Source organism: Stegodyphus dumicola, chromosome 2, assembly GCF_044657685.1.
Source record: "Stegodyphus dumicola isolate Sdum_Otavi_A_Nest chromosome 2, ASM4465768v1".
Taxonomy (NCBI): Eukaryota; Metazoa; Arthropoda; class Arachnida; order Araneae; family Eresidae; genus Stegodyphus; species Stegodyphus dumicola.
The window spans coordinates 245,653,476-245,675,357 of record NC_140769.1 but is presented as its reverse complement, the minus strand read 5'-3'; the positions used below and the strand labels follow the sequence as shown (position 1 = coordinate 245,675,357).

At 31.3% G+C, this 21,882-nt stretch overlaps 1 protein-coding gene across 1 annotated transcript in view; it reads right to left on the bottom strand.

The window, feature by feature from the left end:
* The window catches only part of LOC118180149 (terminal nucleotidyltransferase 4B-like), a 48,409-nt gene that overhangs the window by 10,055 nt on the left and 16,472 nt on the right, over positions 1-21,882 (bottom strand). The window contains exons 4-8 of the mRNA XM_035349281.2: positions 16,684-16,801; positions 15,299-15,394; positions 13,420-13,560; positions 11,428-11,614; positions 4,057-4,165 (exon numbers count right to left, since the gene is read on the bottom strand). Of these exons, the coding sequence (XP_035205172.1) occupies positions 4,057-4,165; positions 11,428-11,614; positions 13,420-13,560; positions 15,299-15,394; positions 16,684-16,801 (651 nt within the window). The remainder of the gene's footprint in view (positions 1-4,056; positions 4,166-11,427; positions 11,615-13,419; positions 13,561-15,298; positions 15,395-16,683; positions 16,802-21,882) is intronic.

Genomic DNA, 21,882 nt, shown 5'->3' with positions numbered 1-21,882 from the left:
TTTGCAGACTCTAAGAGCAATTTTATAAAAGTAAGCGTAAACTTTCGATTATATCAAATAGAATTTCCGATATATATTTGTTAATATGTAAAGGATCTAAAGCGAAAGTATGTTTTGAAATCCGAAATCTGTTTATCAATTTCACGCTGCTCGGCGGGGGGATCGCCGCGCGGCGGGCGCGTAATGAATTGGAAGTTGTTCTGTCAACACTATCTTTATCTTCAGCGCAGATGTTTTTATTTTATTTGGCTTATAATTCCTTACCAAATGTAGTATTTCATCTCGATATGCTCCGTCTTTGATATGATTTAAAACAAGTTCCTCGTCATTATAATTCGCTTTCGATAGCGAAGAAAGTAACAGAGGTTATTGAAAACGAAAAAATTTCGATTGACAAATTAGTCGGTGTTCTCGACACAGCAATTATAGGACTTGAACAGCGTAACTTTGTAACTGAACAAGAAATTATGTCTGTTTAATAGAATTAAAGAGAAAGTATTATCACATGAAACGAAGCAAAACTTAAACAACTTACATTGAAAGAAATGTTTAATAAAGTAAACAAATAAATATTAAGCTTTTTCTTTTTGCAAATTTTGATACCCTTTAGATCATAATTGTTCTTTATTTCATAAATTACGGTTTCATATTTTTAATTTTAGAATTTCTGCATGCCATCTTACGAGATTTAAACTGATGATCTATAATCCGGAAAAATCGATAATCCGGAATCGCCGAAGTCCCGACGAGTCCGGATTAACGACTTTTGACTGTACTGATATATATACATATATACATGCATACATACACATATATCTATATCTATCTATATATATATATATGCATACACACACTGCTCTTAGGGGATGTTATGATTTGGGATACAGTCAAAAGTCGTTAATCCGGACTCGTCGGGACTTCGGCGATTCTGGATTATCGATTTTTCCGGATTATAGATCATCAGTTTAAATCTCGTAAGATGGCATGCAGAAATTCTAAAATTAAAAATATGAAACCGTAATTTATGAAATAAAGAACAATTATGATCTAAAGGGTATCAAAATTTGCAAAAAGAAAAAGCTTAATATTTATTTGTTTACTTTATTAAACATTTCTTTCAATGTAAGTTGTTTAAGTTTTGCTTCGTTTCATGTGATAATACTTTCTCTTTAATTCTATTAAACAGACATAATTTCTTGTTCAGTTACAAAGTTACGCTGTTCAAGTCCTATAATTGCTGTGTCGAGAACACCGACTAATTTGTCAATCGAAATTTTTTCGTTTTCAATAACCTCTGTTACTTTCTTCGCTATCGAAAGCGAATTATAATGATGAGGAACTTGTTTTAAATCATATCAAAGACGGAGCATATCGAGATGAAATACTACATTTGGTAAGGAATTATAAGCCAAATAAAATAAAAACATCTGCGCTGAAGATAAAGATAGTAATGACAGATCAACTTCCAATTCATTACGCGCCCGCCGCGCGGCGATCCCCCCGCCGAGCAGCGTGAAATTGATAAACAGATTTCGGATTTCAAAACATACTTTCGCTTTAGATCCTTTACATATTAACAAATATATATCGGAAATTCTATTTGATATAATCGAAAGTTTAAGCTTACTTTTATAAAATTGCTCTTAGAGTCTGCAAAAAATAATAAGCCGGATCCAATTCGAAAATTAAGGAACAACGCAATCATCAACATTAACTGAAATAAATAATTAGACAATTTTAGCTTATACGTCCATTATAATAAAACGCGCACGCGAAAACGTATTCTGCACTTGCGCACACTCATATGCGCAGTCGTAAAGGGTCTTACGCGCACGAGTAAACGCCTATGCGCATGTGTAAACGCGGCGCATGCGCAGAAAGTTTTTAGTTTTGAGGTCCGGATTATAGATCATTCCGAATTATGGTCCGAATTAACGACTTTTGACTGTATAAGCTGCTGACAAGAAAATGTTTCTGTGACATATATAATGCATAAGCATTGTAAGACATAAGAAAAGAAAAAGAAGCAATGAAAAAGGAATAATTAAATTTCATTGTCTATATTTGTTGGTAAAAAAATAATGCACAATTTGTGTATATTATTATGCAAACAAACAACAATGTGATTTCTTGGATAAAAATGAGTTTCAATAAAAGATATTTTTCCCTTGACAGAAAGCAATGTCACACTCCTATGAGGTATGGGATCAATGAGGAACTGGGTATTCTCTCTCACTTCTGAAGAAGAGAGCTTTCAAACTGCTCAATCGTTTCTGGGGTGATTAGAGACCAGCAACCATTCTCTCTCCCAAACATGTTCTATTAATTTCATATCTGTGCCATGTGCTGGAGAATCCATTCAAAGGATTCCTTCATCAAAAAGGAAATTGTATGCTAGCTGAGCACGATGCGGCCTGGCATTATCATCCATGATAATGAATTCACCCCAGACTGCTACAGACATTAGCGTTTTCTGTGCCTTTTCATTCAACCTTTACTGCAAGGGAGAAAATTTTCTATTTTTGAAACAGCATGTATTTACATGCAGCCAACAAAGGTAATTTCTCTGAATCCAATGCTCTGTATTTAGCTTTTTAATGGAACAAAAGTGACCCATAACATAAAGGTCTTATTAAACAAATATTTGTAAAAAATTCCATTTCATTGACAATGAAAATGTCTAACATAGGGTCCAAAAATCACTTTTAAAATATTCATAAAAGAAGTGTATGACTAGTCACTGATGAATATAGTTTGCCCCAAATTTCATGTTATGAACTCAAATTTTTTTCCACTAAGGAAAAATTCATAATTTCATAAATAGATGGCACGACACCAAAGAAAACTTAAGTATCAAAATGAAATCAACTTTAACTAAAGTTGTTCCCCTGCAAAATTTTGCATTCTTTAATGTTCGCAATCTTTAATGATAAGTTACTTAAAGTTAACTTTGATCGTTAAGACAATATCAATAAAAACATGCTAAGACCAATTCACTGTAATAGTACTAAAAACTCTTGCATGCCTTTTCAAACCAAGAGAAATAATATGCAGTGATCCTAGCAGTACAATCAATGAATGGTATTAACAGCACTTTGGGAAACTGCAAGACTCTACAGCTACCAAACTCATCAGCTTTGCAGATCTTATATAGTGAGTTGGACTTTTATCTCCAAAGGTTGCAACTGCTATATGAGATGCAACCAAGTGATATCTATAAATGAAAGACCTTTGCCACATGGCAATAGAAAATATTGATACAGATCCACAATAGATTTTGAATATCCTCTGAACAGATGAAACATGTTTTTCATTGTGAAGAGGTATTTTTCACTTTGATATCCATAACTGTCAAACATGAGCAAAGGATCTTCAAGCATACACATGAAAATGCTATGGAAACAGCATGTGAAGTGATTTCAAAGCATCTATCATCAGAAGCCCATTCTTCCTATAACAGACATATGTAAAATGTGCTTTATAACACATAACTATTATCTGAAAATGCTAAGTGAGAACATCATAGCATTTTCAAGAAAACGAGAACTTATAGAAATTCCCCTATTTATGCAAGATGGTGACACTCTTATATAGCAGCCTCAGTAAAGCAGTTCTTCACAGCAGTGTCCAATTCCAATCAAATGAGCTGTTGCCTGTCATTGATCGAAACAACAATCAAACTTGATGACAATGGATTTTTGGTTCTGGAGCTATAAAAACCCTAGGTACACATCAGTAACACAACATTCCAGCACAATTAGAGATATGATCTGCAGTGAAGCTGCTTCCACAGAATCAAATGCATCAATGAATGGCATAATCACATGCTTGCAGAATGCGATTTCCCATGGTGACATACTGAACATTTGGCACTGGAACATTGTACCACAATTTAGAAAAGCTCCCTTTTATTAAACAGCCAAAAGACAGTGAAATTGTTGAAAATTTGTTGATTGCAGTTCATTAACTGAATATATATGTGTGTGTATATATTCAATTAATACATATACATATGTACAGTATCACAAAATTTTTATCTATTAACAAAGACCTCACCTTTTCACTGCTGCACTGTCAGTCACTGCTTTATGAAGAACAAGGAAAGCATTTTGAAAAGACATTTTTAAAAGGTGCATTAAATATGTTCCTTTAGCAACATCATTACCTACAATAAATAAAAATATATATGATGCTAAAGATACATATAAAATTCTGCTTCAGAATCGTATAAACATTTTGCATGTATTGGTTATCTTCTGATATTATAATTTGAAATTAGGTCAAAATCTTAGAATAATTAAGAAGAGACTGCAATTAAAATCATTTTTACCTAAAAGAACCAAAATTATAGATATAATTGTTAAGAAAATTAACAAACTATTTTAAGCCTCACTAGTATAATTTTATATGCAAACTTTTCATCATAAATCTCCTCTTTTTGTGACAGTTCTTCTAAACACCAATCTTTCTCCATTTCATCTTCTAATACAATTTCTAAAATATTTACTATCAAAGAATGTTAGATTTTTTTTTATTATATTTCCAAGCAAAGGTCATGTCTCTCTGCAACATGAACGTAACACCAAAAATTCCTTCTTTTACTTATGTGGCAAAGAATGTGAACTCAACTGTTCTACTTTTGGTTACAATGACAGTCAGTTCTCCTTATACCATGCTATTATTTTCTTCAAAAATAATGAAAACATTTACTAAATACTATATATATACTACTATCTTAGCTCAGTTTGGGTTGTGCTCTTGTAATTGAGGAAATTTATACTAGTTGAGCTAAGTTATGATGCATTTTTTCTAAAAATTTTATTTTTGTTATTATATTTGCAAAATCGATAATGATATAAAACATAAGACTTCCTAGAAACTGGAAAGGAATAATTCTGCATAAATTGCATTAAAGAAAAGTGAGCATGTTTACTATGAAGTAAAAGCACTCCAGTAAAAAAAAAAAAAAAAAAAAAAAAAAAAAAAAGCAGCCTGGTGACATTATTTTGAAGAACATTAACACAAGTTTTGCTATGAACTCTAAAGGGCCGTTCCCACTGGGGTTTATCTGAGCTAACAGAGCCAGTTTCATGTGTCGACTAGCTCCGCTATGTCTGCAGTTCAGATTTTTCTACTTGCTGCCCTATGGAAAAAAACTGGTTTTCGAGATGGGTTGGCTATGTCAGTTGTCTCCATTAACTCAGATAAACCCCAGTGGGAACAGCCTTTAAAATTATGCAGGAAACAATTTGTGAATAGAAATATAATTAAACTATACAGTAAAAGCAATTGTATTAATCAAGTTCCAGAGTAAGGAAGACTTTTAACAACATAAAACTTAAAATAGCTCAATTTATAGTTGTCTGGTAAAAATATTGATGAAAAATAAAAACATTCGGGAATTCTTTATTAAAAAATGTATTTAAAAAAAAGCACTCTTAATTGTGTTTTAAAATACACTGATGAAAATTTTTTAAAAACTGCAAATTTTCATGACTTTCTTGATAAATACTGAGCAAAAGACACAAATTATACTTCCAAACAAAAAAATCTAAATATTTAGTGTTGAATATGCAAGAGTTCATGTGCAAGTAGGAGTAGTTATGGCATGGACCATTACAGGCACACATAACATTTTCTGCACTTCATCCCTCATGTTCCTTGGCAACTTTTGTGGCTTATTTATTTATTATCTCCACCCTAATATCTGGAGAAATTTAAAATGCACAGTTGAAATGACAAATTACCAATGTTTGGATGATGGAATGAGATGGAGAATCATCATGAGACTGAAAGCAGGACAGTTTCAAGTACAGATTGCTACAGACTTTCAAGCACAGATTGCTACAGACAATGTAAAAAATAGCATAACATAGAATTTAAGGTTTGATTTATGTGATTATGGCAAAGCCTTGAGGTCTATCTGCCTAAGAGGAGGGATGCCTTTGTGGAGACTTTCTAAGGGAAACTGCCTCATATACACATTACACATGGAAGAAACCATGAGAAAGCCCATGCAGCCAGCCTGTTTGGGGGATTAGAACCTCAGAGTGAACGACCAGTGTTTAGCGGCTTTACCGCTCAGTCACTGGTGGGCCTTAGAACTTAAGGGAACAGTTTAAAGATACCAGATCTGTCAAGAGAAAGCCAGAATATGATTGTCTAGGAACCCTGACAGACAAAGAGAATCCATATTTTTCCACTTCATCAACATATAACAGGAAGTGCAACAGCTTTTCAGCTCTTTTTTAATTTTCATGTGGTCACAAGAAGCCAATTTTCAAGGGATACTGTTTCCAAAAAGCTACATGACGGTGGTTGTGTTTAAGCCCCATTAACTTTTGCTCACAAAAGAGTTGGCCAGTTTAATATGGTGCACAGAACATTGATTTTGAAGCAAATGTTAGTGAGAGACCATTCTCTCCATTAATAAGTTCTAATTCAGTTTTCTCACTGATTCTTGATCTATCTTCATCTGAAGGCATCCTCTAATTTCTTATGTGGTTTCAGTTTTTAAATCAAATTTGAAGAAAATTTGGATTTCATGAACAATTCAAATAAGAGAAAAAAACTACAGAAAATGCCAAAACTCCTCCTCATTCACATTCGGAAACAAATTTTTATGAATTAAAATGAGGATTTGTGCTATTTGTAAAGGCTAAAATTCACCATATTCTGTCATGATTTACTAATAACAATGGCCTCTTATACATTTGAAGAATGTTTTAGATTATGAATTCTCTAAGCGAAGCTCATAATCTATTAGATGTCACGCAAAAATTATTGAGGGTGAAAGCACAAAAGCACTTAATTTCTTTTTATAATTTATATGCATTTAATTTTTTGTAGTTTATATTTCATTATTAAATACCGTATATGCTGGTGTATAATGCTATCCCCTTTTTCTACAAAGAAACCTGAAAGATATACGTGCAATGCTCTTATCTTTTGAAGTCCTTCATTCGAAGATTTTTCCCAGACTTGCGAACATTGGTATACTGAATTGACAAGCAATGAGAACAATACATGTGTGGGAGAAATGCTTGATAGAGTAAATATAATTCTGCAAAGAGGGGGCCTATATTCAATGTAGGTATGCATAAGCATGTTATTCTAGGGTTTCGAATAAAGAGGGACATAATTTGGGGTAAGAATGCACTTCTAATGCAAATGAATTCACAGAATTTGGAGTCTGATGTTTCCTCTTTGTGTAGCCATTTGAAGCCATGATTTTGAAGCGTACATCAAGGGCTTTAGTAAGCTGAATTTTCTTTACTTGAAATACAATTGATCTAGTGTTTCTTTTAGCAGTAAATATGGCTCCTGCCAAGAATACACTTCGGACACAAATGAATTCATACAATTGCGGTCAGATGTTTCCTCTTCCTGTAGTCATTTGAAGCCGTGTTTTGAAGTGTACATCAAAGGCTTTAGTAATTGAATTTACTTGAAATACATGTTCCTGTTAGTAGTAAATATGGCTCCCGCCAAACAAAATAAACACAGTGTGGTTTTAAATGCAAAGTCATTCAGTTTACAAAAAATGGAAATCGTACTGCAGCAAGGATGTTTGGTGTTGGTGAAAGCTCCAAACTGGAGTGAAAGAATAATGAAATTAGAGTATTTAGTATGCCAAAAAATAAATGTGCTTTGCATAAAGGAGTAACAAAATCACCTATCCTAGAAAAAATTGTTGCAAATTGGGTTCTAGAAAATCAGTAGAATGTATTAATTTTAACAAGAAATAGAGTATATTTATTTGCCTTAAAATGGACAAAAAGGAATGCAAATGAAAGAAAAAAATTTTAAACAACTTTGAGTTGGTGTAGTCAATTCATGACATGGAATAATTTAGTTCTAAGAGAAAAATTCTGCAAAGGCTTCTGAAAAATTTGGACAACAGATTAAAAGTTTCCAGAAGTATGTTACTGGCCTATAAAAGTAAAAGAAAATTATTTACTGTCACATGTTGGAAATATGGATGAAACTCCAGCAATGTTTTTACATGGCAGAAAACAAAGCAAGTGATGTGAAATGTACAAAAACAATTTCACATAGAATTAACAGGTAATGAAAAATCTTACCTCACCATAATGCTTTTCTCCATAGTGTACAAATTTAAAACCCATGGTAGTGTTTATATATATAAACCCATTTATAGTGTTTTCCTTCATGCTCAAGAGAAAGGCTGGATGAACAACAATGGTGTGAAATTGTGGATTAAAGATGTTTGGCAAAAGCATCCTGCTCCTTAGAGAATCCAGAAAGTCTTTTAATTTGGGACATGTTCAGATCCCATCTAATGGATAATATGACAAAATTATTGAAAGAGTGGAATACAGACATGGCAGTTATTCCAGCCAAATTAAAGCCATTAGTTCAACCTTTAGATGTGTGTATCAATAAATCACTCAAAGAAATTTTAAAATGACAGTGGAATATGTGGGTATTGGAAGGGGATAAAACATTTACGAAAAGAGGCCAAATGTGACGTGCCAGTCTAAAAATAGTGAGTGGATAAAAGCATGGAATTTAATTATACCCAACATAATTCAAAAGTTATTTAAAAAATTAGCATATGGGGCGACGTAAAGTCTTCCAGGATGGTTGGGCTGCGTCCTTCATATCTAACAGTATCTGAATATGCATTACTGCAGCAGTGATATCAACTGCTACAAGGACTTCAAAACTGCCTTATTTTCAGTATGGAGTCACTTTGCTAGACCTGTTTGACTGTTACAGAGGACCAACCCCACATAATTTTGTTTGAACTTACAGCCTTTGTTTTACACCTTACTGCACCAATGAAACTTATGCATGATCATACATGTGTACGAGTGTTGCATAGAATATATTTCATATTAATGTTAGGTTTTTATATACATTACTATGAACTGTCATTATAATTATTGTTTTTAATTAAAATAAAAAATTATAATTATAATGATTATAATAACTTTTGTTAGTTTGCCAGAAATATAATGTACAGCACTTATTAATCTCCTTCACTTTTTGACTCGCTTCCAGAGTGAAATAATTTGTAATCAAAAATGGACATCATTAGTATATAGCACTTCCTGTGATTAAAAATTTACTAAGATTTGTAAAGTGGATTGTTTTTCAATTTATAAGCTCATTTGGAAAAGGTGTAGTGACTTTCTACATACCACAGAACAGGTACCACCAGAAAACTAGATACCACAAAATATTCACATGCTACTTCTGCTGGGGGAAAAAAATCTGCCTTCACAAGAGACTTTTAAATCTTTTAGTGCACTGCGATATTCAGACAACAATAATAAAAAATTAATTTTTATAATTTCTGTGATTATCTTTATTTTTTCTTCTCATGAACTTGATAAATATACTTAATGCTGCCAAGTGATCCCGATTGCAATACCACTCCTGGCCACCCTTTACTTCCTACCAAATTTCATTAAAATCTATTCAACAGTTCTGAAGACAACGGACCAAATGTGAAAGTTTTCTTAATTTTGAACACCATAATGTACTATAGAATCTATTTTCTTAAATATATATAGTATTCAAAATTCAAGCAATGATTATTTTAGTGATCTTACATTCCTTAACAACTGGATATAATGTGAAAAATTATATTAACTGAAGATACATAGAGCCAAGTGTCACTTAAATATTTTCTTGCATAAGTAGCCTACTATACATTGATAGTTCAGATATTCACCTTCCAAAGTGCTCATCCACAAGGATATATTTTGAATTAACTATTTTAAAGCAAACATACATGAGATACAACTTAAGCTTACTAGTCTCTCTTACAAATCAAGGTTAAGTGTTCCTTGTCATAAAATGCCAATTACTATGCTCTTATTGATATAAATTTCGGCAACCCTTATTTTAGGGCAATATAAGCCATAATTAAAATTCTTTTTATTCTCTTACCGTGAACTCCAAATTTATACTTCTATTTCTCAATGCAATAAAAAAATTGTACGCATAATTCTGGTTTTTATCATCAATCAATTTATATATTTCATTTTGAAACTCTTTTAAATAACAGCTGAATATTCTATATTGTATGGAAAAACAGTTCTTGTATACAATTTAACAGCTCTCTGTTTTCTTATGGCAAAAATGTAATTCTAGTATCTGTTGGATGATCCAAAATTAACAGAAGAAGTAAAAATTGAACAATTTGAAAATTATAGCATAACACAATGCTCTTTTCATGGAAATAGAAAGCATGAGATCTTTTTTTGAAAAATAACAATACTTTTATTGCCAGAACAGTTACATTTTTCATCAACAGGTGATGCTGTAGTGGTTCCAAAGAACTGAAATTTAAAACCATATGGTGATACTCAGAATCATTCTCAAAATGTACTCTTACAAAATCAAACATGTACAGAAACTGAAATTAAATAGTTTCAAGAGACCTTATAAATTAGCAAAATGAGATTTTCAATAGATGGAAAACAACAAAAACTGGCTGTCAAATTGACGAGCTGCACTTAATAGAAATGTATATGCAATACTCCTTTCCCATGCAATTTTTCCATTGAATTTGCAAGGATTTTTTAAAATGCTGTGTTCAAATCTCTGTTATCAATTTACTCTGAAATAGAAATTTATTTTTTCACATTTACATTACAATGATTTGAAATAAGAAGTAAATGAAATAAATGTTATTTAAAGCGCCAACAGTGCTTAATTTATCTCTCTTAAATTCATAAGCTCTCTTTTTTTAATGTTCAACATTCAGCAAATTGTTTGTAAATACGTTTTGAAACAACTATATATAGTAGTACAAAATCAGGTGTATTTTATCTTCTCTCTTATCTGTTTCATTCACTGCATGCACGAAATTCTTGATATAATCATATCCATAACATTTAGGGGCTCACTTTTAGTTATATTACTATTGAGTAATTCATTGAAATATTTAAACCAGCTAATCTAAGTAAAAGAAAAAATATATATATTTCACCCTTTTATTTGCACACTGAAAATTTTATTACATGCAATATAGAAGACAGTAACAGAAATAAATATTTTACAAAACATTGAAAATTATTAATATTAAATAATAAAATCTGATCATACAAATTTGAATAAAATGGTGGAAGAAAAAAAAATGTGTAAAAGTAACAATTTTAGTGGCGCTACCTATCGATTAATAAAGTAACTACACAGTCAAGTAAAATACATCACCTATTGGGAGAATACCCAAAAATGCTTTTTCTCTCTTTTAGATTTGATAGATAAAATTTACATTTTATTTTAAATAATCATTCTCAGAACACAATTCTAATTTTTGAATATAGTCTGAATCATGAATAAAGCAATTTTTATAATGCAACATTTTACATAACCTTATTTTCATTATATGAAAGATAACAATAGTTTATTAATTAGATCCAAAATATAATAGTTAATACATATATTTACCCTGATTACATGGATCTTCAACACTGAGAAGGGTACCAGTTCCTCTAGCCTTTGGTTGGTAGTTCCCACCATCTTGGAAGTGTATTGATACTTTCTCGTAATTGAAATTTATTCCATAAAGTTCAAAAAATTCAATTAATAATGTTCCCAAATTTGAAGAAGGCTCACATTTTGGTTTATGATAACCCTAAAAATGTTTAGAGTGATATTATTGTAATTTTACTTACAGATTTTTATAATTTTTCACATTTTATAAACTTTTAGAGATAAATTACAGCTGTAGTAAGTTTTTTTTTGTTAAATAATAGTAAGGATTTTTTTTTTTTTTTAAATAAAGCTGTTATTTACACCTAGAAAGATCTTCTAATTCCAAAAAGAAACTTTAAAACTTTCTTCTAGGAGTACTTTTTAAATTCATAAGAATATTTGTGATGACACAAATTATAATAGAAGACAGCTCATTTTTCATAAATGCAGTTTTATTTTATAATAGAACTGAAGACCAATTTTAAGCAAGATTTGCTGCATAAAATTATTTAAGAAAATATATACCAAAATTTTAGGCTCAAGGAAAGTTGGTCATACTTGCAGTAATTCACTATTTAATTTTTATATTTTAAAAATATGACCTGAATACATGTTAAATGTTACATCTCCTATATAATATAAAACTTAATAAGAAAACACTAAAATGTACAACAATAGTTCTTAAATTTTATGAATTTGTGACCCTTTTACAATTTGCAAATATTAACTTATTATAAAAGTAATTTGCACAAATTACATTATTTAGTACAAAATAAAAAAAAGTCTCCTTCAGACAAGTTATGTATATTTCACTACATAAATTATAAGAACTTCAAATTTATTTTACAAATTTTGCAAAATTTACTCTTTTTAACCACTTGCGTTACGACTAAACTTCAAGGTTGCTGTGCCGTGCGCTAAAATATAAAAAGCGGTAAAGTGTCTCATTTATGCTGCTCCACATCTGTGAGTGCAATCCAGAGCTGTAACTCAAGAAATAAACAATCTCGTTGTTAGGCGACATGTGCACCACGTTATTTTCATTTTCGCGATAAATGCCTATCGATGTGGTGTTCACGTCGCACGCAGTTTGAGACAAAAGCATCTCGACGTGCGTGGCACGTCTTTTTAGCGCAAGTGGTTAAAACATAAAAAGCTGTAATAACAACAATTTTTATGAAAAGTGAAATATATTAATTGCTTCCTTAGGAAAAATGACATTTTGTTATCACTAAATGTGCAATATCTGCACAAATACATTATGAAGAAAAAATCGTAACTGCTTGTACTTTTCCTACATATAAATTTATAATGTGCAATTTACAATCAGGAAGATTATTGTGCTTGAGAGCAAGATTTATGCAAAGACCAAATTATAATTTTTCAAGTTTATTCTGTTCTCAAACAGTCAATTTTGATTTCTTGAAGTCCTCAATAATGAAATTTTTATACAGAAAATAAATGGAAAATTATATTTCAGTTTGAAAAATTGTGTCTTAATCAATTCTTAAGAGACTGCAGACAATTTAAAAACTGCAGATATACATAATTATATAGCAAAATGAAAATTGAAGGGCTTGCAGCAAGAAGGGCCCAGCTCCACTTTGGCAGATGGGCCTTTTTTCTATTAAAAAAAAGTTACATTGGAGTAAAAAGCCGTTGGGATAACTGTAAAAAGTCATTTTTACTAGCAAATTTAATGAGGACAAATGTTTAGAACATAAGTTAAAAAATGAATTTTTGATTTTATTTATTTATTTTTATTTATTATTATTATTATTTTCCAAAAATTTAAAAATGTGGAGCTGGGTCTTTCTTGCTACAAGCCCTTCAATTACTGTCAGCATGTTTAATTTTTAATTATCAAAAAAATTATTCAACTCTCACACACAAACTATACTTTATTAGCAAATTTTACAAGATATTTATAAAATTTTGTTCCAATAAATGCAGTTTTAAACTTACTTGTAAAAAACTGACTATTAATAATGTGAGACAGTAGGAACTCATACCACCATTGTAAACTTCGTTTAGGCCTCTTTGAACTAAATATTGTTTAAGAACTAAAACTAATTTTGGCAATGCTGGATACTGTTTCATTAATCCCTTTAAAAATAAAAAGTAATAATGTCAATTAAAAAAAAGCACACTGAGAAAAATCAAATTTGTATCATAATTAACAATGAAATATTTACATATACTTGTAAACACATGAATGCAATATGTGAATCTAAGCATCACAAAGTTCTATTCAACAGCACTGCAGTTACATATATAGCATAGACAATAAGCAAAAAAAGAAAGAAGTCTGTGTTTTCTGTTCTAGTTGAAATCTGAACTGGTTTAAATTTTATTTTCTGTTTCAAGGAATATAATTTACCAGGCTGCTTCAAACTGAGATTACAGTTTTCCAGTAAAAGAAGAAACAGGCCAAACATTATCAAACCTAGAGTGACAGGGAGCAAGACATTTTTATAATAAAAAAAGACTGGATTCACAATTCACTGATTTGTGATATGGCATTCTCTTAAACAAACTGGATGGAGCACCAAAGGATGCAGTGTGGTATCCATCTTGGCCAGATTATACTAAAAAGAGTCACAGTAGATGGATTTGGAGGCAGAAAATCTTATAGATATCACTAGCATTTACATGTACTTTCATATCATGTAAACTCTGGTATAATGAGAAAGGATAAAAGAAAACACCTGAACCAGAAAAAATCATTTTGGCCAAAAATAATAACAACTGACTTTAAAAGACAGCACATTATTGGACTGCCAGGAGTACGAGAGGCAATTTGGTACTTCTAATTATCCACATATCCCCCCCCCACACACACCTACTGAAAAATTGTGAACTTGTTGCCATTTCTGAGAGCATTTGCAAACTCACTAGCAATTAATTTTTACTAAGCTAATGTCTAAAAGGTCATAACCATTTTCAAAATGGTAGCACACTAAAACTTCCATGCAAAAACAATAAATAAAACTGAAGAAGCAGGAAAATGCCTAATAAAACACTTAATTTCTCTTCCATTAATAACTTCTGCTTTTCTGAACTCCTATTTTTCCCATGTATATAGCAATCTGTTTTTAGTTAAAAATCAAAAGAACTGCACTCATCATCAGCACTGTGCACTAGCCAAAGCAGATATGTTTAAGTGTAGACCTAGTTGCCAGTTAAATACTTTTTGGCAAATATAATAATATCACAGATTGCCACATAACTATTTTGATGACAAACTGCTAAGCCTCAGGAATACTTTTTCGTAACCTTCTTGGTGGGATTACAGATAATCAGAAAATACTGGCAATTCTTTTAATTTCTCATTATCCAGATAACTTTGAATGATTATACAAATCCTTATTTGGTAAGACTGTGAAGCAAAAGTTAAAAACGTCCCTGAAGAACAGTTCAATTTAGATAATGACTTGACATTATATCCAACTTTAAATCTAGCAAACAGTCTTAATAATAAAGGATCTATAACTTAAAAACAACTAACTGCCTCAATGCAGGCCATATTTTTTTTCTAAATATAGTAAACTAATTAGATAATTTATCTTTTAAACAGAAACTTTTGATGACTCCTAATAAACGTGGTCTGATTTCTTTAAACAGCAGTGACTTAATTTCACAATATACATCAAGAGCCTAATACTTAATTTAAAAAGGACATACATGCTCATATTTTAAATAAAACTTTACTTAAACTTATTAATGATTACATTATCATTTATTTACATTGTATGTATAGTTATTTTTTAACTAAACTATGAGTCTTTCCCATAAAAACACTAAACAACAGATACTTTAAATAATGCATTAAAAGATACTCAACCTTTAGCATCTTTGCACCTTTGACACCATTTGTCAGATTGAAACTGATATCTACTTTTATTTTTGAAGGTGTATGCAAAACTCTGACAATCGGAACCTAAATAAATAAATAAATAAAAGTTGATATGAAAAGAAATCTAAAATTAAAATTTCTTCAAAGCTGCCAAATGAATAGTAAAATGGGGAAAAAAAACAGACTACATAAAACAGCTATAATCCACCAGTATCTGTTAATGCCTGCAAAATGTGAAGTTTTTAAGATCTCAGTATTGTTTCAATTTCGGTATATGTACTGCCAAAGCAAGATTTTTATGATGTCAAAAAAGAACAAATTTTTTGTATTAAATCTGAAGATGGTGAAGCAAAAATGAATGCAGTACATTAATCCCTTATGGTTTCAATGAATTCATTCAAAACTGATATCTGAATTAATTTTAAAAAATGAAGAAAAAGTTCTAATATTAAAAAATATGCACCACTTGAATTTACATATTTAATTATTACAATATCCTTGCTGGTAACCTTTTACGCCTCATTTTCAAAACAAGTCACAGCCATTTTATATCAGATTGACTGTTTTTTTCAATACTGGCATACAATTACATAGAATTTTTACCAGATAGTTTAATTTTATGCCCTAAGACCATTCGCGGTAATTAAGTCAATTAGGATGCAATCACACCGCTCACCTGAAGGTGAAAATATAGAAAAGGCAAAGCCAAGGGTTAAATTTTTCAATTCTAATGAGAATGCACTAGCGAAGTAAAGCACTGTGGTTTTACATAATTTCTGAGTATGCTATTCGTACGAACTGAAATAATTCTTTCATTTAAACTTGTATTCCAAATTAAGATTTAACTTGAAATTAATGTAGATAATTACGGAGAAAATTAGATTTTTGTAGCGCGGTTTATATGAGATGAGATCACTTGGGGTCCCGTAATATAAACCGCCGAATCAGGATGTTGAACCATAAAAGCATAGTAAATTCTTAATTAAGTCTTTTTACAAATTTGTCTTTATTTATTGGCTTTTTATAAAATTTTAAATGATATTAAAATGTTTATGCCTTCAAAATAAAAATTCTTAAGACCTAACATTTGCTAACATTTTTTATGTGTATAATGCATGTTGTCGTTGTATGTTGGTGAGATTTGCGCCGGTGAAACGGAAAAGTACCGTTTTATTTCTTATGGTTCTTTAGCATATACATGCAAAATAATAATAATATTTTTGAGGAAAAGTTGCTTTAATAACAACAGTTTTATACAGTATTATATTAATATAACATACATAAAAGTCAAAAACCTTACTTTAAGTACCTTTTAAAACATTTTTAATGACATGTATACAATCAGAGAATATAAGTCAAAACATTTCACTCACTGTAGCACTGGCTATGATATTTATATCACTACTCTTTATACCATTACTTTCTAAAGCTTTACTCAAAGTACTTAGAGGCAAATTTCTCCACTCTCCTATTATAACCATGTCGATATCACTAAATAAAAAGCAAGAAATTCATGTTGAAAAACATACACATACTTTTAATTTTTTTTTAAATACTAAATAATGTGATTCCTTTTCTTAGAAATGATAGCATATTAAAAAAAAGTACAAAAAATTCGTAGTGCAAATAAAAAATTTTAACTTGATTCAAATGTTTAAATTATTCAAACAAGAAAATTTTAAAAAAATTTAAGATTTAGATTATAAAAACGCCTTCCTCCCACACCCTCCCAAAAAGTAGAATTTAAACCTTCAACTGTTTAACTGAAGAATAACTTCCACTAAAATAGGAAAGTGGTTATCGACATTGGTTGTCGTACCAAAAGCCTGAGGATCAAATCCCAGAGAAGACATGGATGTTTGTTGTTGCTTTTCCTCCAGATTCTGACAAAGTCAGACAAGGTCATTTATTGGTATAAATATCTTCCTTAGAGAGGTACAAACAGACCATAATATGTTCGGCAGAAGCCTAATGTTCTCAGCATTTGATGCATGTGGAAAAGATTTTCATTGCCCTCCTTGAAAGAGAGGCACTTTATGTGACCGATGGTAATACATGAGAGTTCAGCTGCTGTTACACTCAAGGTATAGAGTCTAACCAGGCTTGCTAGCCAAGTGCCAGTGATTGGGGGGAGGCACAAGACATTCGACCACAATTTCTAATTTTTTTCAGAGAGTATAATTCCAGATAAGTGATACACTTACAAACATCCAGATCACCTGTCTGGATGTTTATAAATGTATAGTATCTGTGCAGCACGGGGACACTCAAAACATGCAGCAAGCTGAAAGTCTTCTCGAGAGATTGTGGTAGGGAAAGAGGGCTGAAAGACCTTGGATCCGCCCAAGTTGCTCTCCTTCAAAATAGGGATGGAACTAAGCATAAGTCAGACTGTCACCTGTATCGTGCTCAAGGCTCTGGCCAACAAACAAGCGTTATATTGTACTTTTGGCCATGATAATAATTTGTGGGCTTGATCTGATTACATTAGACATGTGAGGTTAGTAACAACAGCAACAACATAACTTCCCATTTCTAATGATGAATTTATATAATCAGTTATTAAACCAATACTAACTACACTCCCAACCAATACTAACTACACCAATACTAACTACACTTCCCAAAGAAGGCTAGCATAATTATAAGCACAAACTAAAGCTCTAAATAATGACAACCTTTTTGGCTGCAGGTGAAAAATCAACCAAAATGCCTGTATTGAGCACACTAGTATTTTCATTTTAGAACAGTCAATCTTGGTAAATAATAAGACAAATTTTGCTGAGAAAATAATTACAATATGCTTTAAACATAAAAATTAATATTATAATTATTATAAAAGGAAGCATGGCTGAATGAGCTTTATTTTTCTGTTCAATGGCTATCTTGATGCTTAACTTGTGACATCAGTTTAGTCAAGTCTGGATTATAGTTAGTCATCTCAAGACAAATTCAAGCATCTGTTTCTGGCAGTTAAGCTGCTTCTGTTCTTATTTAAAATAAATTTCATGTATGCAAATGTTGGTGAATTTAAGTACCAAGTTTACTTGGGCACTAAACACTGGGGGTCCTGCGACAAGCTGACCACTTGTTCAAGGCATATGCTTACACATCCCGGGGCCCACAGTCAAGAAAGCAGAATTCAGGCACTGCAGGCCTTGGCCCACTAGGGCCACTTAGGGCTGTTACGCCACTGAGTTTAGTGTTTAGTTTTTAAAGTTCTTAAATAATCATGACTTACCAGATGTTTCAAATGTCCCAAAAGCTAAAAATTTGCATGGATAGAGGTCTAGAGATCGGGAAGGCCACACATTATGAAAGTGCCGGCTGTTTTGATAAAAGAATTTTACTAACAAAGCACGATCTTGTAGCCACTGTGAACAACAAGCACATTGAAAACAAAGTCTCCGCAAATGTTTCTAGGTTTCAGAACAGCTGCTGCATGATATAGACAAAGATTTGCATTTTTGCGACAAGTTTTCAAAGTAAAATGCCCTCTAGTGATGCTATTTGTAACTAATTGTTTTTTCTCTAAAAGACATTCTCATCCCTTCATTAAGTCCACCACAAAATTTCATGATTTTTTTATCAGTAGTTTCACTTGTAGGCAGCTTTGAGGCAGCTTGTAGGTTCTTTTATTATAGACACTCTGTATGTATAACAATACAATATTTTCAATATACACTTCTTCATTAACACATATCATATCATAAGGAAAATTGCAAAATTTTATTATAGAAACAAAATGTTAAAAATATTATGGGCACATAAAGCTAAGTATATAATGATATTGAAAATAATATAAGAAACTATTTACAGTGACTCCTAGAAAGAGCTTTCTGTTAATTAATTACAAGGTGATTTTGTAATGGATTGTCCATGCAAAAAAAGAAAAAAAAAGAAATATTTTGGTTTATACATATGAAATGATACGATATGTATCATTGTAATGTGAATTTTATTCTTTAAATGTCATGATTAGATGTAAGCTATTAAAGTAACCCTGTTCTACAAGTCATAAAAGGTTATGATATTAGAATGTGTTGCTATATATCTCATTAGGTGCCCTATCAAAATTCATACTCAAATCATTCACAAAACATAATGCACATTCTTTTTGCACATTTCTTCTATCCTTCTTCCTCAACCGCATACAGTATAAAGTCTGAGACCCATGCTTGTCGATACTTACACAATTCTGTATTTCAGAATTTTCTGTATTTTAAATCATCAGTTTAAATATACTAGGATGATATGTAGAAATTTTTAAATTAAAACTATGAAATAGCTGCTTATGAAACAATGATAAATTTATGAGTTAAGTGAATCAAAATTTATAAAAAAAAAAAAAAAAAAAGCTAAATATGTACTTGTTTCGCTTTATTAAACAATTCTTTCAATGTAAGTTGTTTAAGTTACTTCACATAATTTCTTGCTCAGTTACGAAGTTCCACTCTTCGGGGTTCTGTAATCGCATGTCAAGAATTCCAACTAAACTGTCTATCAAAAGCTTTTCATTCCCAAAGACCTTTTTGTGATTTTTTTCTCTACTGGTACTGATATTTTCTGGATTTAAAACTAAACAGACTATCCTGTCAATTAGTTGACTAATGGCATTGGGTCAGAGCCATACCTAGGGTTTTCAGCACCTGGGGGCAAATGAAGATTTTGCACTCCTTTCTGTGTGCTGAGAATGGAAAACATTTTATTCTAAAATTTCATAACATCTCTGGCGCCATCTGGATACCGTGCCTGCAGTCCGATGTCCCGCCTTGCCCCACCCTAGCTATGTCTCTGCACAGGGCATTGTCATCACAATGGAAAGCTTCTGTTATATCATATTTATTTAACATAACTTCTGCACATTTCTTCAGAAATTCCATCAGTTGGAAAATTTTGCTTTCTATAGCATTCAAAATCTACATAAAAAATAAGACTATTGTTTTGCCCAATTTTAAAATAGCACTTTCTTATGCTTGAATTGCATCAATGCTGTTATAGATGTCAATTACCCAATTTTGCGTTCATTTAGCCCATCAGGCCTCTATATGGGATTAACTGAGATAACTGAAAAGAATTAGCAGCTGAATACCAGTTTTAATATAAGTATCCATATATCTGTCAATTAATGTATTGTCATTAAAATGACATATACAAATCTCAGCTAGGTAGGAGAATAAAAGCTTTTATGTCTTCTTCTTCTTCTTCTTTTTTTTTTTTTTTTACAGTCCATTTACACATTTTTTGCTGCACTTCCTTTAAACTTATTTGATCAGATTACTCTAACTGAATGAACCAATCCCTCAAGACAAGTTAAAAATAAGATCAAAAATTGCAAATTTTGGAATTAAATATCCCAGTCAATTTTTGTTGTACAGAAGTAGAACTCATCATAATTTTATTTTTTCATAACGAATACAAAACTTTCCCAAATGCCAAGTACAGGAAATGGGAGGTCGCATGAAAATTTAGATTCCCTTATTTGTTGAAAATTAATTATTTTCTTTATTTATTTTTTTTTTTAATTTGACACTGTCAAAACATGAATAATTTCAACATTTAAAACACTTCTGTAACTAAAAGTATATGACTAAGGCCACAGATTGCAAAAATAAAGGTCAGGTAAGAATTTTTAAGCTGAGTAAATGGGTGAATATACACAGGGTAGTCACAAAAAAATTTCCCTGATATATGAACCCCTAGTGGCCTATGCACTCAACCAATCGAAATAAAATTTCAGATATTATTATTTGAAGGTATGTGCTCGAGATTCCCCAAAATGGACCAAATTAGCAATTTAAAATAATAAAGCTCTTACGGTTAAGTAGAAAAAATTTCAAAATTTTTGAATGGCAACATCAATTTTTTTTCTGTGTAAACTGATCAGCATATTGAAAAACTATAAACGACACTGGAATGATACATATGTGATAAAAAATACGAGGTGTAAAACATTTGCAAAGAGGAACATTGTAAAACATTGTAAATGACTATACAAGAGAGGACAGGGAAAAAAACATTATAAATACAAGTTTTCAATGTGTTCAATGTTTGAAGATAGAGTCATCTCCCGTAACTTTCAGTTTCGTCGCCACCACAATCCCCCCACCCCAACCTCACAGATATCTGTTTCTAGGGTTATCCAAATTCTCAGGCGTTCACATTTACAAGATTAGTCCGAATTGAAAGATGCCACGATACACGAAAACATACAGAATTCTCTTGTGATGCTCTGTTCATCATGGTTGCACAATCTTTCACATGCAATATGTTACCATCTACAAAGGTGGGCATGTTGAAACTTGAAAATCCAATAAAAGTTTTTTCTCCCTTACCTCTCAGGTGTTGTCATTTATGTTTTTTCAATGTTTTAACAATTTCCACGAGAAAAAAAGTGAGTATTGCCATTTGAAAATTTCAAAATGTTTTCCCTGTTTACATATTAACACAACTACCTTGGGGCAATTTAGCAATTTTTTTATCGATGAAACGGTAGAAGTTACTTACTGAGGGCATACATTAAAGAATAAAACATATTTTTTTGTGTTATTCCTTCTCCCCAAGTACACAGG